The 18992-nt window shown below is 30.5% G+C and overlaps 1 protein-coding gene across 2 annotated transcripts in view; it reads right to left on the reverse strand.

Moving 5' to 3' along the window:
- Positions 1 to 18992, reverse strand: part of LOC139484966 (bridge-like lipid transfer protein family member 1) — an 84102-nt gene that overhangs the window by 29845 nt on the left and 35265 nt on the right. The window contains exons 25-42 of one of the 2 annotated variants that reach the window (XM_071269035.1): positions 18452 to 18601; positions 17633 to 17726; positions 17005 to 17217; positions 16532 to 16727; positions 15833 to 15922; positions 15172 to 15195; positions 12943 to 13182; positions 12254 to 12376; positions 11057 to 11254; positions 10173 to 10256; positions 9688 to 9784; positions 9034 to 9107; positions 8336 to 8476; positions 7808 to 7849; positions 6744 to 6864; positions 5646 to 5792; positions 4598 to 4794; positions 3079 to 3221 (exon numbers count right to left, since the gene is read on the reverse strand). In XM_071269035.1, the coding sequence (XP_071125136.1) occupies positions 3079 to 3221; positions 4598 to 4794; positions 5646 to 5792; positions 6744 to 6864; positions 7808 to 7849; positions 8336 to 8476; positions 9034 to 9107; positions 9688 to 9784; positions 10173 to 10256; positions 11057 to 11254; positions 12254 to 12376; positions 12943 to 13182; positions 15172 to 15195; positions 15833 to 15922; positions 16532 to 16727; positions 17005 to 17217; positions 17633 to 17726; positions 18452 to 18601 (2374 nt within the window). The remainder of the gene's footprint in view (positions 1 to 3078; positions 3222 to 4597; positions 4795 to 5645; positions 5793 to 6743; positions 6865 to 7807; positions 7850 to 8335; positions 8477 to 9033; positions 9108 to 9687; positions 9785 to 10172; positions 10257 to 11056; positions 11255 to 12253; positions 12377 to 12942; positions 13183 to 15171; positions 15196 to 15832; positions 15923 to 16531; positions 16728 to 17004; positions 17218 to 17632; positions 17727 to 18451; positions 18602 to 18992) is intronic. The other variant, XM_071269036.1, reaches the window with a different exon arrangement.

Consider the following 18992-nt stretch of genomic DNA (forward strand, 5'->3'; position numbering starts at 1 on the left):
ACACTTATAAATACACAAAATTTGGTTGACAGAGTAATTTTGGGTCTAAAACCAATTTGTATCTTGAATTTTTTTTCTTGTTTATACTACTGCTGATGAACTCTCAAATATACAAGATTTCAGTTCCCTAATTGCACTTTCTCAAATACAGGTTTAAGGTAATTCCTTCAGTTACTTTTAAATATTTTTTAAGGATGTACTTAGATGAAATTTTACAAATCAAGAATTTTAAATTGATACTATAAATTGAAAGAGCACTAGATAAGGAACAAAATAAGGCTAAAATTATTGATAGGTTATGGAGCTCCTATCCTAGATATTTGAGTGTTAAAAAATGGCGGGAAAAGGCCAACTCTGACTTTTACCTTATATTTGCATTAGTATTTTTTGGGTCTCAAATCAAATCAAAGAAATCTGGAATCTGATAAAATTAGGATAAATGGCATTTTATGTGCTGTTGAAACCTTATATGAGAAGAAAAATGGGTGTTGTGGGGCAAAATATTTTACCCTGTATGGTAGGGATAAAACACAAATTCCAAAACCTCATCTAAGTATATCCTTAAGGTTCTTGAAATATTTTTTAAAATGACTATTTTTGTAGTGTGTTCAGAGATTCTAATTTGATAATAATAATAATGATGCAAAAGAATATGAAAGTTTTTTGAATGGTTGATAGTGGGCATGGAAAACAAATCTAATCATATATGAACTGTACTAATAAAGGTATGATCTGTTAGTTGTGAGAAAACTACAAATAAATAACAAATCAAAGCAAATGAATGTATTAGTATACACTCAATAGATCAGTAAATCTTTCTCTGGGAATCAAGCAAGACTATATACCAGTATATATCAAAATATATATACAGTAAACTCTGATAAATCAAATTCTCAAAATTTCAGCAAAATATCCCATTTACCCAAGTAGACAATAAATGTATATTCATTGAATCTTCTGCAATAATAAGTTGACCTAATCAGGGGATGTTACTTGCCCTGACCACTGTTATATATAAGTGGTAAGAGCGATATTTTTCTTGATTTTTTGTCGAATACATCACACCACGATGTTTGTGTAAAAACTATCAGCTGATTATGTAATGCTCTGTCTGTGTAGAAATTTCAGAGTATGGATTAAAAAAAGTACAATTACAGAAATTATATTCCCTTATATCTAATGCTCTAGATATATTTTTTTATTAATTTTTTTGTTAAGCATGTATTTTTTGAGAGTTGACATGAATTATCATTGATGATTTCAAATGTATAAACTTGCTATTTACACAATCTTGAATTGTTCAAAAGTTTCAATGATTTTCTACCCAAGAATAGAGTACCTTAAAAGCTTTATTTGGCAAAACCTTTTTAAGGAAACAGAATTTCTAAGTGCATTTCAATTTTGTTTTTAATTTGGCCTTTTAACTTTTCAGATTAGCGAACTAATAATTTGAATGAACGTCAGGCTTACAAAATTATAAGCCTGGTATCGTTGGTGAGTTTTCTAATAAGCATCTGATACACTTGAAATAAGTGTTATACAAGAAATATTGAAAATTTTATAGTTTTGCAGTTTTCCTGTAAAATCAAAGCTAGCAAGTATAAGTGCACATTGCTGAAACACAGTAAAACCACATCTATAATTGTACTGTGCACTTATGTTCTAAAGAAAGTAAACCATTACCGTAAGTTCCTAAACAAAATTTATTTGTATATTTGAGTTTATGAATGGATATAAAACTTCAACACCCTATCTTTTTAAATATCAACAACCTTTGATAAAATATTTGTTACATGTTAAAAACTTGATTATCAAGAACTACACAAATAATTACCTATTGAAGGAACTGTTGAGACTAAAATTATGCAACATATTTTTAAAATATCATATCTGGAACTTCTGTGATGTTCAGCAATGGTGATAAGGTGTATTGTGTACAATTTTCAGACACATGGAATGAATTCTTTTATTTGTAGAATGTCACTATAATGTCATGGCAATCCGCAATATAAAACTTTAAAAAATTGATCCCTTACGTCTTGAAAGAAAGAGTAAAATCTACATTTGAATCACGACAAAAATACAAAAAAAAATCCTTTCACATGGATACTAGATGAGGGACAGACAACTCAATCAGCATGATCATAAATGCTAATATTTGAAAGAAATTCATCATGAAAGTTTTGGACTCTCAACAATATAGAGAAAAAGAAACACCAGATATATTTTTATTTATTAGACCTCAGTTCTCATTTTCTATATAAAATAAGTACACAATATTTTGACTACTTTTTTCAAATTGCAAGCGCTGGAACTATTGGACTGGTCAATAGTTTCCAGTTATTGGACCTCAATGAAACTATTTGACCGCTATCATCATTATATTTCACAGAATTTCCAATGCAGCTACAGGATCGGAGGATTTTGAAAATTCCATGGGAGTAACGACTTTTTACATAAATAGGGTTGATGTAAGTGCAAGGAGTAGCCTTAGCATTTCAGAATATTTATAAAATAAACATTATGGTTCGGTTTCTGCTTTATATATTATGATAGTTGATTTAACACCGCCATTTATTGTGTGTTGTCTTTTTCGATATTATAAAACACTAACTGACTGGATATTCGCGGAATAGGAAGTTTATTGTCCCCTCTGTTACAACTATAGCCCTCGACTACTCCTCAAGGCAGTAGTTGTATCAGAGGGGGCAATGGTTGCAACTCAGAGGCAATAAACATACTATTCCACTCATACCCAGTCAATAAGTATACACTATTTCAATGCAAAGACTGACACTATTTGTTTATCCTACCAGATGTTTCATGCCTGTGCTTGATACTTACTTCTTTTCCATTGACAAATTTTTTATAGATATCACATGGTATACCAATTTCCTTTTTATTCAAAACTTTAAAGCTTGCCTAATCTGACCATTGTATGGTGACTTCTTGATGTCTATTAAACAATTTTCATGTTTTACCTAGATAATGTCTCACTGACAAACATCAATAATTTATGTTCCATTTTTTTACCTGTACAGTTTTTATCACAAAAACATTTAAATATTCCATGTTTACCTTAGGTCTTGTACAATCCTGGCCTGTTCATTCATCTCTTTTTCAATCAGTCTGAACCTTTGTTTTGGATCCATTGATGTGTCATACACAAAACTTGGCAATGATTCTAACATCAAACTAGGTCTTCTAGGGGAAGGCTCAGTCTATAAAAGAAGGGTTTTCATAATGTATCATTGAACTATCGTTATATAACCATGACTTGTAAATCAACTCATGATTTAGATAAAAACATTTCAAGATTTATTCTCACCTTTGCTATGGGTCTGTCAAGTCTGTATACATCCTATGTATGTGTTTTCGAACTAAAAACAATTTTCACTGCTTACGGTTTTCACTACTTACGGTTTTGACTGTTCAGTTTCTATTAGCGTGTGTACTCAAATTTTAAAAGCATGTTTTGTCGAAGGTTTTAAGGTATCTAGATTTTTTTGTCAAGGCTTTCTACAATTTTTCACTGTTTCTGATTATTTTGTGATTTTCGTATGTCAAAAAACAGTGTCATATGTTTTCGTATGAAGTCAAAACTGGATTAATACATGGATAGGAAATTATTATTAAATCCAGAAATGGGTGTTTTCTAAAGTCATGGTTCTGGTAATTGTTTGAATCATGAAAGAGGTTATTTAATTCTTTTCAGGACTTAAATAAACTAGTAAATAGCTTTTGGTGTGATGTTTCATTTGTAGAAATTGTAATATTTTGAATTTTTTTCAGATTGGCATTGGGTTTATATAAAAGACACTATTTTTTTTAACTTTACGTGCAGTTTTCAAACTTTGTGATTAAATTTTTAAAGCTAAGACTGTTTCAATCTTTATGCATTTAGGATGTATAAAAGAATTGTCAATAGAATATTGAATGAATGGAGTTTGAACAACCATTTCATATAAGAACCCTGATACTTTTAACTCGCTGGTTTGTAATAAAAACTACCAAAAGAACACATGACAGTCACATGTCTTGAAGATCCGGTGCGTACAGACAAACGAAATAGCTGTACTTAATATAACCCTTCAGAATTTTTCTCAACACCTTTTCTAGTGATGCATATTTTTGACCTTATATAAAAATGGCTTAACATGTCAGTTTTATTAAATTTGTTTAAACATCTTTTAAAGCGACTTTGAATGTGTTTAAAATTTGTCAAGTTGAAGTGTTGTTGTTGTTCTAAATATAGAAACCAAAAAACCCGCCACAATATACCGTGTGCAGTGGAAACCAACTAAATGTGGTTGATATAAAAACATATGACACGACGATATGTTAGTATGAAGTAAAATAGTACACACTATCCTTTTTTTATCCACTTGAATGTATTAGCAGCAACCTAATGCATGCATTTCTTACTAAATATATAAGTATTGAACCTTTCAGGTCAGGTGAGCTAATAATTACCTTTGGTATAATAATAGCTGTTTTATATCAGGTATTATAATTAAACTATATAAGTTGTATTAAGCTTTGACACAAAAATTAACAACAAGAATTTGATTTTAATAAATTTGTCTAAACCAGCTACCTCATATTCGTTAGGGGAGAATATGTCCTGTCCTCCCTCTTCATCTTCTCCCATTTCATCTTCTGGTTCTCCTGCTAGAGCAGTTAGAGTGGCAGCAAGGGAAGATAACCTCTTCCCAATATTTGTATCAAGGTGAACGTCTATTCCTTTCATCTCCCACTGGACATTCAGTATCCATTTAGCATTGCCATGTGGATCTGAAAAAATGTTAATGTCATATGAAACGAGTGACTGGTGAAAAATAAGGTTTATCCAATTCTTGAACCAATGCATGTATATATCATAAACTTAGTCGTATGTGCACAATTTAATCATTTTTTACCCAAACATTTTGTTTAATCGTCAATTTTTTTTCTTTCTCTGTCTGTTATTATGTGAAAACATGGCGGGTAATTAATTGTCGTGTTTTGAAACCGTAGTTAACCGATTACCACTTTATGGTAAACAATTAACAACAAAACATGGATATTGAGCACGTGTATAACACATATAATCAGATAATAGTTTATTTTAATGACAGACCCATGCATACTGCGATCACCGGATTTTTACAAGAAGGATCACGCTAAGGTCACTTGCATATACGGAAAATATGTCGGAGAATTGCTTCCTGGAAGCAAGCAATTAAAAAAAGTAAACTTCTTCTAAATGTGGACAAATCAAAGAATTTTCTCCAGAAAAAAGTATATGTACATAAGTTTTATAATGAAAACTATCCATTTAGTTATAAAAAACATATGCATAATTTTTTTTTAATTTGAGGTTTCATATGACTTTAATAAAGAATAGATGTTATTGTCAAAATACTAAAAATAACTCCTGTAAAAATTGTCAAATCAAACTGATGATATAGTCAAGAAAATAGAACGACATATAGACCTACCTATAGTATGTCAAGAATCTCTAAGTAAAGTTGTGTTTGGCTTGGATAGAACAGACAGACTAAGGATGGCCTGAGACCTTACATATTTCTAGTACCATGTTTTATGATCAGGTACAAAAAACATTCATCCTTTTCTGAATCAACAATGAATCTTATTTTTCTTACCTGAAGCCTGTTTGTTAATTGTCCTAGAACAAACTTCATATGTGCCCTCTGGTACAACACAGGCATTCATTATTGGATCTTCTTTAGAGTCAGGTTTCCAATCATCCCAAGAGGTTTCAAAATCATTGGCAAATCGTAAACAAAAATCTGAAAATAAAATCATTGGCAAATCGTAAACAAAAATCTGAAAATAAAATCATTGGCAAATCGTAAACCAAAATCTGAAAATAAAATCATTGGCAAATCGTAAACCAAAATCTGAAAATAAAATCATTGGCAAATCGTAAACCAAAATCTGAAAATAAAATCATTGGCAAATCGTAAACAAAAATCTGAAAATAAAATCATTGGCAAATCGTACACAAAAATCTGAAAATAAAATCATTGGCAAATCGTAAACAAAAATCTGAAAATAAAATCATTGGCAAATCGTAAACAAAAATCTGAAAATAAAATCATTGGCAAATCGTAAACAAAAATCTGAAAATAAAATCATTGGCAAATCGTAAACAAAAATCTGAAAATAAAATCATTGGCAAATCGTAAACAAAAATCTGAAAATAAAATCATTGGCAAATCGTAAACAAAAATCTGAAAATAAAATCATTGGCAAATCGTAAAAAAAATCTGAAAATAAAATCATTGGCAAATCGTAAACAAAAATCTGAAGATAAAATCATTGACATATCGTAAACAAAAATCTGAAGATAAAATCAAAATAATTAAGGTTAATTTAATTTTTGTCCATTCTTCTAAACTGATATGCAATAAAAACTACAATATCTTAACATTAACAAAACATTTAAAGGGATTTTGATTTTTAAATTGGTGTGTGGGTAGGCAACCAAAAATGAATGGGAATTTGGAAAAGCAAAAAGTTCTCTACCAGGTATATGTTGTGTTTTAATTCATTTTTGGCAGATCATTAAAAGCTGAATAGAAGATGTAGCTCCATTAACCTAATGTTTATTATCAGATGCTGGAAACTGAAATTTTAACAAATATATCCCTTATACATTTTCTTTGGTCAGGTCAAATATGTGACAACTGAATTACCGGTAATTAAATTGAACTCTATATAAATGAAAGACAACAAACCCTGGAATTTTCCCTTGCTGACCAGTGATCCAGAAGAACAAGCAGAGATCTGTGTACTTTTCAATGTCATCACCAAGGCAACTCCTGGTTCACTGTCTATAAATCTGCTGGTATGTGTATTCTGTTAAAATAAATCAACAGAAAATGAAAAATAAAATGTTTTTAAATGTAAATGTAAAACCTAAGTTGAAATGAAGTGAAATGAATCTTTTAAAAGTGAACAATTTGTTCATTGATATTCTATTGAACTCTGTTGAATCACATTAAATCATAAAAGAAAAGGTATTAAAAATTGTAATTAATAATACCAATATTCTCAATGAACCTGATGACTGAACATAAATGCCATGAATTGTATTGTTTACCAAAACAGTGTCAAATGCAAATTGTCATGTTCTAAATATAAAGGAACAGATCATGTAATATGTTGAAAAACAAAGGTGATGAAAGTTATTGAACATCTGTTTTGTATTTTCAGTATTCCAACAAACAAGAAATTCAAATTCAGCAAAGAAATTTTAAATTAAAACTATTCGTACAGAAAACAAACTAAAGGCATGCTAACAAATTAAACTCAATTTTGGATGAGGCCAACATTGGCTGTAATACTTTTATACCAATTCATCATGTTGAGAGTGGAAAAGGAGACCTAAAACTATATTTGCTTTCGATCATTAAACGACTGGAAAGTATAATGCCTGGCTAGAAAGTATGAAATATTTGCTCAGTTCCTACACAAGGAATCCATTTGAAGAGTCTGATTCACATTTTAGTACCTTCACATGATTCTTTTGAATACCTTATTTCTCTTCACTGTGCAGCAACGTTACAGACATTAAAAAATAAAATTCAAATAATAAAGACCAAAGCGCTGAATGTAAATCATTCCAACATAATCCTATTGTTCTTTGGCATCTATTTAACTTCAGCTAGTTTATCTGCTTATGTATTAGAGTTAAGACTTCTTACAGTTTGCTTACTTGTTAGGTGAACAATAAACAGTAATGAGCTTATGTAAAGTAACAAAAACCAATTAACTGACTATATAAACATCTGTTTGTTACCTGTTCCATGATTGACAAAGCTGATATTGACCATTGATAATCCTAAAATAGGTAGTAAGTAAACAAAAGTTGTCAGGTTGAAGGTGATAGGATAAGTTAAAATTGCCATCCAAGATGGACATGTTTACTTTAAAATACTATTCGGGGTACTCCATTAAAAAGGAGGTAATAGGGTCACAAGTCATTTTTTTTTTAAGTACCCCCATGACCAAGAGGAATGTACCATGTATCTTAACACCAACCAACAGTAAGTAATAAACCATATATAAAAGCTTTGAATTTTCGAAAATACTAAGGATTTTCTACCACAGGAACAGATTACCTTAGCTAAATTTGACAAAACCTTTAGAATGTTTGGTTCCTCAATGCTCTTCAACTTTGTACTTTATTTGGCCTTATTAACATTTTTTATTAGAGAAACTCTGAAGAGTATTTTATAAAAGAAAAAGGTCTGGCGTACAAAATTTTCATCCTGGTATCTATGATGAGTTTAATTATATCTTATCTGTCCAAGAACCAAACTATTACCTGACTTTGTACACTCTCTACAGGTACACATATTCCCATATCATCTACTGTAACCTGTAGATAAAGTGTACTGAAGGTAGATGGCGCTGTGGTGTTAAACTGTGGAATCCGACCAATCACTTGTCTTGTAGCAGTCTGAACCTGTAGGGAAAATAAATGTTATATCAAAAATGACACACATGACTGCAGGAAGATGGTGGAATTTTTGTTTTACAAGCATTTTAAAATATTTCAATATTTTCTATTGGCCTGTGCTTCACAAAAAGTCTTACAACTAGTTCTGATTGTTAGTACCAGTATATTATTTGTCTTTCTCTGTTGTGATGTTAGACCATGGTTTCAGGGTAGGGTGGAGGTTTATAGCACCTATTAAAACGTTTAAACTCGCTGCATTTTTTTGCACCTGTCCTTAGTCAGGAACCTGTTGTTCAGTGGTTGTCGTTTTTTTATGTGGTTCATTAGTTTCTCGTTTGTTTTATGTAGATTAGACCATTGGTTTTCCCGTTTGAATGGTTTTACACTAGTAATTTTGGGGCCCTTTATAGCTTGTTGTTCGGTGTTAGCCAAGGCTCCGTGTTGAAGACTGTACTTTGACCTATAATGGTTTATTTTTATAATTTGTGACTTGGATGGAGAGATGTCTCATTGGCACTCATACCACATCTTCTTATGTCGATCAACAGATAATCCTCACTTACTTCAGTATTCAATGCCATTCTTTGTTCAGTCCAGTATTCATAGGCATTTTTGTAGTTTAACCATACAAGTACAGCTGAAATTAATTAATTAAATAACTAATTTTTAATGTCATACAATACATATTATTATCGCTATTTTGTTGCATTTTTTCTTTGATCTTTTTTTGTGATAATTTTTCATATCATGCTACTCGCTTGATGGAAAATTATCGCTTGAAACTAAGGAGACAAGTGGCATTGCTAATGAAATTGAAATTGACATGAATTTGACAACTTCGTCATAGGTAAAATAGCAATAAACAGATTATCATTGGTCATCTCAACTCGATTGCTTTTCTTATTTTCGCCGTCCCGGCCCGAGTGAGGAAATTAATCTCGTTGAGATGATCAACAACAATCTATAAATCTCTAACACTGTTGAAATCCATGAAGTGTTTAGAGTAAATGTATTATTAAGCTTTTAGAAACCTGCATACAGATATATATATATATCAAATATTGGATATCAGAAGGTGAATTCTTATTGCAGTACTCCCCAATGGCATTATCCACATTAACAAATACCTCACAATAATTTCTGAATTTACAGAAGGCAAATGATGGTCTTATGATCTTCACAGAAAACAAATAACTGTTTCAAGAAAGTTGTGTTACCTTTGTCAAAGGCTAAAGGTTGAATGAGTATTATAGGTCTGGTTAGTGTAATCAATAGAGCTTCCTGGTCTGCTGATACTCCTGGTATCATCTCATCCTGGAAATATACAAACACAAATTATTTCTCTGGATAGTACACAACACTCATCACATTTTACCAGAATTTAATCTGGACAAAATACAAAATAAATAATTTTCTGGATCATAAATGACACATAAAATACAAATTATATCTCCTTTTTTTTTATATATAGTATACAACATATCTTTTTTGGATGATTTAAAACAAGTTTTTCCAAAATCTAAATTGTGACTGTTTTAAAACAGACAGTGTCCCTCCCATCTTACAAAACATTTTTTTTTCACTCTTGTCATATTTTCTAAAGTATTAATATAGCACACAAATACAATTTTGAAAGCTTAATAATAGAAATTTTTTTTGTCAAAGTAAACTTGTTTCTAATTTATATATATAGAATATTTACCTGAAGAGCATTTCTAATTGCTATTTTTGTCTTGAAAAATGCCATGGTTTGGAACTCAGGTTCAGCTTCTTCAAATAAAGCATTCTGAAATAAGTAAGAAAATAACTTATCATCAATACCATCTAACATGTACATTTCTTATCTAAAATAATTACTTTAGTGATACTGTTGACTTTTTAACTTTTGTTGAAACTACTCACTGAACCATGTTCATGCAGTACACTTATTTATCTGATCTATAATGCATAAATTATAAAATTACATACAGCATGTTTTACTCATTGTGCAACCATCTTGCCTGGGTAATGGTTGTATAACTTGATTAAGTATTCTACAAAGTTTCAAAAGAATAAAAGAAAATGAAATTGGTGAACACAAATTAATCCCCAATATAGAGAGAAGTAAATGTTTTATAACTATGACTTTCATTTGTTGTTGTTGGTTTTTTTTTTGGTGCTTCGTGCAGAATTGATGAGTCAAGACTTCTACATTGGTTCTTATGTTGTGTTGTTGCAGGTTAGTGGAGTGTTGATCATTTACAAGCATGTATAACTGTATAACTTGGCTACAATCTATATGTGCCTGTCTTAAGTCAGGAGCCTATAATTCAGTGATTGATGACATTGGTTGACATTGCTTGCCCTCTGTCATATTTGTTTTTCCTTTTTAGTTTTGTTATAAATTGTTTCACATTAAATCATGTTGGGGCCTTTTACAATAGATTTCACAGTATGTGTTTTACTCATTGTTGAATGCTGCATGGTGCCATATAGTTGCTTAAATGTGATTTATTTGACACTATTATGAAGATGACTCATTTGCAATAGTACCACTTATCTTTATTTCATATTCAATTTAGTGGCTACAATTTTGTTTTAATTTACCTTCAGTAACTGTCCCAGGGCTACATTTAGATCGACCTGAGCCTTGATAAACATTTTCTGGTTGTTAGAAGTAGTAGGTATACTAGGACTGTCTTCACTCTTGGCCATCTGTACTCTGTTAGAGATCTCTAGATCAACAGACCCTGTCTCAAGTCTCACTGCACTAGATGTAGGTGTGGTAGCTGTTATCTGTATACCCTATTAATGTAAAATATGTGAGATTTACTTAACTGATACAAGTACCAAATCAGGATTATGTTGATCATTTGTACTGATATTGTATGTTTCGGATGACATCTTGGGTTTTTCAAAGGTGTACAGATAAAAGAAACTATAACTGTACAAAGCATTTAGGAATAAACCCAAAAATTAAAAAAGAATATTTTATATGTTTTAAGATATGCATGTCTCATTATATACATTTTTTTGTAGTAAGAAATAAAAAGTAGATACATGATAGCAAACAAGTTACTAACAAAATATTAGCAATAAATATTTGTAGAAAAATATTCTCCTTAATTGAGTCCTTGATATAAATGCTTAAGATTGAGACATACAAAGATGTTGTTGGTGATTTATTCGAATGTAATGGTTGTCTGTATATATTGTTTAACATCTCACCCCTTATTTTATTGATTTTGTATTTATATTGTGTCATAGATCAAATTTATTCATTCAGTGTATGTGTATTTGTTTGTGTAAATGTATTTTGATTGATTTAAGCCATTTCAATTGATATAGTGTGTCGTTCTATGTTGTGATGTTACACTGTTGTTACAGGTAAGAATGAAGGTAGGTACCTATTTAAACATTTTAATCCGCTGCATTGATTGCATGTGTCCTAAGTCAGGATCCTGATGTTCTGTGGTTGTCATTTGGTAGTGTGGTTTATAAGTGTTTCTTGTTTCTTGTTTTTTATATATAGATTAGACCATTGGTTTTCCTGTTTTAATGGCTTTACACTAGTAATTTTTGGGTTCCTTTACAGCTTGATGTTCAGTGTGAGCCAAGGCTCCATGTTGAAGGTTGTACTTTGACCTATAATGGTTTACTATTACAAATTGTGACTTGGATGGAGAGTTGTCTCATTGGCACTCATACCACATCTTCCTATATCTAATTACATTGTAATATATTCATATACACAAAACTTAATTATCTATAACACTAGGTTCACCTCTATGAAACTAAACATACCTTAAATCTGAAGAGTAAGGAATATAAGACTGGTTGTGATGTAGGGTCAGGTTCTATTTCATCCACCCATAATGGTACAGGCTGGTCAGATCCTGACACTTTCTGTACCAACTCATTAACTTCCTGAAACAAACAAACAAATTCTGCTCAAACTGTTGTCTTACAAGAAGAAACCATATAGATTGACTGGAAGCTCTGTAACTTATGTAATTCCAATATGACCCCTCTCCCCAACTTTATAAAAATCAAAGTGTTATATAAAAGTGTTGTTTGTAAATTCACAATATAAATAGACTCATACATGTATCATTACTGGACATCATCAATATGCCAGATTGATAATAACGAGATAACTGTATTGTATTTTAAGCTTGGACAGCATCAATTGGTGATTTGAAATTAAGTTTACCGGTGACGCCTTAGCAGAGCCAGTAAACAGCTATTTGTAACATCAAATCACAATTTGATAGAGTCTGAGCTTAAAATACAAAACTGACAGAAAACAATGTGAAATCATAGATTTAAAATTTGTGATACATTGTCTGTGCTTGCACAACATTTTCATAGCATCAATTGTGAATTGACAGAGTTTTTGCATGAATTTTAAATAGAAAACAAATAATCAAAGGAAAAAAATGCATAAATAAAACCCTTCAGCTGTAAGAGGTGTAAACACAAATGACTCATACCTTCATGAAAACCTTCTGTACAAATACAAGATGGTTAAGTAGATCTGTGGAAAGGCTGTGTTCTAACATTCCTACTTCAGCTACACCATTTAGATAACTACCCTCCCTCCATACCAAACCATCAGTCAACGACTCACTGGTACCCGTGTTAGAGTTGTAACTACGATAGTCAGCATACATATGAATTGGTGGCAAGTCTATACTAGCTGATGATGGTATTGAAGTCTCGGTTGTCATCACCTAAAAATAACGATATAAAATTATCAGTCATTGTATGCATAAGAACATTTGTCCAATCGGGCCATTTCAATGGCCGAAATATTTTTGAAGGCAACAAGAGGGATCTGGAAAGTTTTGTCAATAAGTATTTATTAACATAATACAGGTGTACAAATCTAGATTGAGATTATTTTCTTCTATTCATCTGAAAGTCAGCTGGAATATAAAACCATGTGTTAAGAAATCATATCATGCAAGTTGCCAGTGTATCTATTCAATTAGAACTTTATCATATTCCTTTTTTATTTCCATAATTAAAAATACTTTCTCTAATTTTTGTGCTATTTCCACATTTCTTGAGCAGTGTGACAAAAATATTTAGTGAAAGTTAATTATGACATTAAATTTCTTGATTTCTTCTCAATTTCCTATTGTGACGTCTTGAAAAAAGGCAATCATGCCTGATATCATCACATATAAAGAACACAACTTTCTGAAATTGTTTGAAAAGGAAAGAGAAATAGATTCCACCACTATAACTTGTGTATTACAATATTTATCCACTCTCAACAGTTAAAAATTTAATTATTCAAAAAGCTCAGCAAGCCTCTGGCTTTATATATAGTAAAATTTAACTGTCTGGAGTGGAGATATACTGTAAGACATTTGCTGCAGTTATGGATCTATATTTCTCATAAAATTAATACAATGGGTATCATGATATCTTCAGATGAGTAATAACAATGCTGGTAGGCATACTTTCTCTGTCAAAAGACACCAGAAAACTATAAATAAAGCATGTGAAATCATGAATTGCATCATTTTCCTTTTAAAACATAGAATTTATTATTTTAAGGGCTGTTCCATAAAATTATACATAGAAGTATGGAATGCATTGCAAAATCTCTACATGTAGGTGGCACATACCTTTTTTTTTTAACTAAAAATATAATTGAAATGTTCAAATTGCCTCTAGGTGGTCATATAAAAAAAAGTGCCTTCCCTTGCTATCATGTAATATTTTGATGCAACAGTTTTTAAAACATTCATATAAAATTAGGTAATAAAACACTGTTGTTTTATTCAGATTTAAAGTCATGAATTCATTTACATTGAATCAAAATCCCATGTTTATACCTCTTGTTTTACTGATTCACCACTGAAGAAATTCAAGAATATTTGTGTGTTCATGAGCAAGCCTGTCGTCATAAGAGCAAGGAAGAGTAAGAAATATTGTGTGCATCTACTAATAATTGAAATAGGGAATATGTGTATACAAATGCAAATTTTACAATGTATATATGATGATCTTTCATAATATTTGAGAAATGTACAATATGCAATGAAGTATGATTAATTAGCATGTTTTAAATTGAAATTGCATATCTATTACATGTAAAAGAAATGTGAAAAATAATAATAATTATACTTGCCAAACTTGAAAAGAATTTGCAAATCAAAGCTTAAAAACCGAATATTTCCTCAAAAATCATTCAAATGTGAATTCTTTTCTTGCATCTGATCAGAACAATTTGAATTTTTTCTAGATTTATTTAGACATTTAAAATAAACTTGTGTGAAACAGCTAGATTCTGGTGATGTCAACATATATATACTGTGGATTCAATTGATTTGTGGGAACCAATTTTTGTGGATTAACCAAAATTTATATTTTTACGGATATTTTATATCATGGATCGGCTGAAGTGGGCTTACAAACCTACAAAAAATATATGCTTCTTTGAACACTCAAAATTGTAGTTCATGTTTTCCCCTGAAATCCACAAAAAAAGGTACCCTTCAATCAATGAATTCACAGTATTTGAGGTTTAACACAGCTATTTTAATCGCAAAATACGATATTCTTTTGAACACTTGAATGATTTTAGTTGTAAGAGATTAGTATGATTTTTAATGGAATGATAGATTGTGTATTTGCATCAATTCATAATTTTTACTGTGTAATATAAGGACCATTCTCTTAAATAGATATAAAATTCAATAATCTACCTTCCCAAACTTTCTCTTCAGTTGCTGTATTGAATTAAACTTCGATAATAAATAACAAAATAATTTTCTAACCCCAGAAGTTGATACAATGTAACCATACCATATATTCAACAATTTACAATAAGCTATAAAATTGATGTATGAAAACTGTTCTGGCTATTTTAAAAGTCTATCATCTATATTGGAGCAAATATTCTGTTTCTCATTAATTTTGCACTTAACCTGAGACAGCTTATGCAAATACAATGTGAATCCTATTTTGCAAATTTCTTTTGATATCAATATTTCTTAATTCAAATAACAATTTTAAAACTAAAGATGTCACCTGCAGTACTGATTAGCATTGAATTTATACTGAAATTCTTTAAGATCCAATTTTAATAACAAGTATCACAAAAACTTAACATTTATCTTTTATCCACATTGCTTGTAAATAATGTCCAAAGCTTGAACAAATAAACTAGTATTTTCTGACATCATTTAACCTTAACATAAGCTTGAAAGGTAAGAAGTACTCTATTGTGTATGACTAAATGTTAATTAAAAAATATATCAAATAATCTGAAAATCTAAGCTGACACATGAATTACTAAAAATAATAATTTGTTTTTTGTCAACAATCAAAGTTTATAACCACTAGGATACTTGATTTCTATATTACCTTAGATTTAAAACTAAGAGCATGACTCGGTAGATCCAGTGTGAAATGAGCTTTCTTTCCTGCTATACCACTAACAGTAATTGAGTTTGTCTGAAAAATAACAAAATATCATTAAGTTTTAAAGTACTGTACTCACAATCAAACAGAACTATCGAAACCTTTTGTAGGAAAGTTGATCTGTCCATGGAAGTAATATTTAAAAGGAATAACAACGACTAATTAGCATGTATTAATGGCTTGCAGAGTTCTGTACTAAAGTCATATGATTTTATCCAATTATAGTCTCAGCGGCAAGACCCCTTTAGTTACTATCTGTGATACCACAGTTGTAAAATGGCATCTGGAATTTTTTTTCAGTCACCTAATTTTATTGTGTCCGGTAATTATAAAGTACCTGTGTGAAATCTGAGGTTTAGTAATAAGAAGGTGGCGCTGTATCATATAAAACCTCTACGTAAGTCGTATGATGTAAAAAAAAACAAAAAAAAAACTTGAAAAACATAAGAGAATTGTTCAAACTACAACAGTTTAGTATAGAGAATTGTATTTAATTTAGCATATTTTTGCTTTTCCTTCTCACGAAAGTTACAAAATAAGTTGGTTTACAACAATTTCTTTGTGCATGTGCAGGCTATATATGAATGAAAAATACTGAACAATAGTTCAATGATAAATACAAATCTTTGATATTTCTTTTACCTTGTATTGTGCCTTTAGAGAAGGTAGCAAAGATGCACCAACAGTAATACCCTGTAATATAGCCTTAATATGAATGTGTAAGAAAGTTGGCTTGTTGGTTGACTCTCTTTTTACTGGTTTCGTTGTGCTTTTCTGTTTCTCTGCTTTTTGTTGGTTTTCAGGAATACCACTTTCATACATGGTTTCTAACACACGCCTGAAAAATATCAAAATGATTTATTTAACACATTTATAAAAAAATAAGTTCTGAACTTTTATGTAAAAGTTCTAGTACATCCTGTAATGTGATTAACATTTTCATCCTTATAGGCATGCTTTATAATTTGCAGTCATAAAATGGGAAAGTATAACATTTTAAATTTCTTTTCTGAAGTATAATAGATAAATAAAGTCACTGTTATAATACAGAATGGCACTACATGGGTCATTTGAATCATGCACTTAACCACAAAAGCTTTAATGTAAATACTTGCCCTGCTCTAGACATAGGCCTTCTAAATTCCTGGAGTGTGGTTGACAGTTCCCTAGAACTCCTTGTGACCATACCATGTAATACTACAGGATGTTGAGGTATGTCTACATGTATGGCCCCTATAGATACCATGGCAGAGTTATGTTCTTTTGCTCTCCTCAGAATGGTGGTATGTAATCCAAGGGACCGGTCTATTCTTACTGTCACCACTGTCCTGAAATATCACAAGATTCAAATAGTAAACATTTGTATGCGTAAAAATGAATAAATATTTGAAAAATTTGAAAAATTATGGCTGTAATTTTTAATTTACATACCAAAGTTAAAAAAAAAATTGAAAATTATGGCTGTAATTTTTTAATTTTCATACCAAAGTTCAAAAACAAAATTGGGCAAAGAGTTTTTATCATGACAATTTCGTTTTATCATACATGAATAGCAAAGAAGATAACGTTTTAATTTCCAAGAGACAGTTCTACTTAAACAAAAGGTATAACCAAGTGTGTTTGACATTATAAGATAACAACCAGATAAAGAAACCCACAACATATTACAAACAGAATTGAATTTTTAAGGTTGCATAAAAATCTGATATCAGGTTGCATAAAAATCTGAGATCCCATACTTACTTAATGTCAGGCGGTAGACCTTCCAGTAAAACTATATTGGTGTTTCCTATGTGAGCTGTGACTGAAGACTCAGATGTTTTCCTGTGTAGAAAACCTACAAAACAACTTACTTGATATATATTATGACAAATCATAATCCACAAAAACTAAACAAAACTGCTCAAATGTTAAGATTGATTCAGTTTTTGCAGATTTTTCTAGATTCTAAATAAAAAAAATGCTAAAAAAATCTTTCTTTACAATATTATATTCAGGTTTTGTGACTCATTTCACACAAAAAAACTTCTGGTAAAAATAATCTTAAGCTCCTAAACTCTTCAGAAGTAACTTATCCATTTTTAACAAAGATCTTTATAAGACAAGCCTTAAGAATTAGCTGCATATCATTTTCTGATGCAACTTGATCTATGAAGTGAAACATGTTGATTTTGTTAAACCATCTAATTTACAACATGTCAAACCCCTTTTCCCATGTTTTTTTTAATAATTTTTCAATTATAAGAAAATGACTGATCATCCCGTAAATCTTTTTGAGTTATCAAAAAGCCTCGTAAAATTTTGGCATTTGACCTTCAGGTGTCTGAGAATGTCCACCATTTCTTATGATAGTCTACTTTTCTCTTCAGATATAATATTGAAAAGCTTGAAATTTGAAATAAAGGGAGATGTGAGTAAAAGTTAATAAGACAGTTACCTGGCATCACAAAAGACAGCTAGAGCTTAAGAATGTTTCAGCAATGGTTGAGAATATGTTGTGTGAAAAGTTTTACAGACTTCCATTTCTTCTTGATTCTAAACAAACTGTGAAAATCATCAAACCTTTTGCTTTTTCTTTATATGATCCACTAGCATGTACACTTTTCATTTCAGCTTCAAGTTTGAGACCACTTAACAATGCCTGCATTCTGACTCTCTCCACTTTAGCAATACCAAACACAACCAAGGTTATACTCTCTCCAACATATATACCTAATAAAATACAAATCATTAAATAATATAATTGTGTATTGCTTTATCTGTATTCATGCAACTGTGGTAAATCTTGAGAGTAGAATAAATTTTGTTCCATATGTGTCCTTTTAATTCAAATATCTTTATATTGTACTGAGATAAAAAAAATACTCAATACATGTTGCTTTAAATGCAGGTGGGTGCCATTCAAGAATTTGAATCCTTACAAAGTTATATTGGCTTTAAATCTGTATGTGTTTTTCCTCAAATAAGCACACAGCAGTGGAGAAATAAGACCCATAAGGCATAACTACAACTATCACAACAAAAACAACATCCAAGAATGTCTGTCTAGTGTAAAAAGATTTCATATCAACATGCTAAGTGCTAAATAGGGTATTTAATGGAC

The sequence above is a fragment of the Mytilus edulis genome, chromosome 8 (assembly GCF_963676685.1).
Source record: "Mytilus edulis chromosome 8, xbMytEdul2.2, whole genome shotgun sequence".
NCBI classification, from domain to species: domain Eukaryota; kingdom Metazoa; phylum Mollusca; class Bivalvia; order Mytilida; family Mytilidae; genus Mytilus; species Mytilus edulis.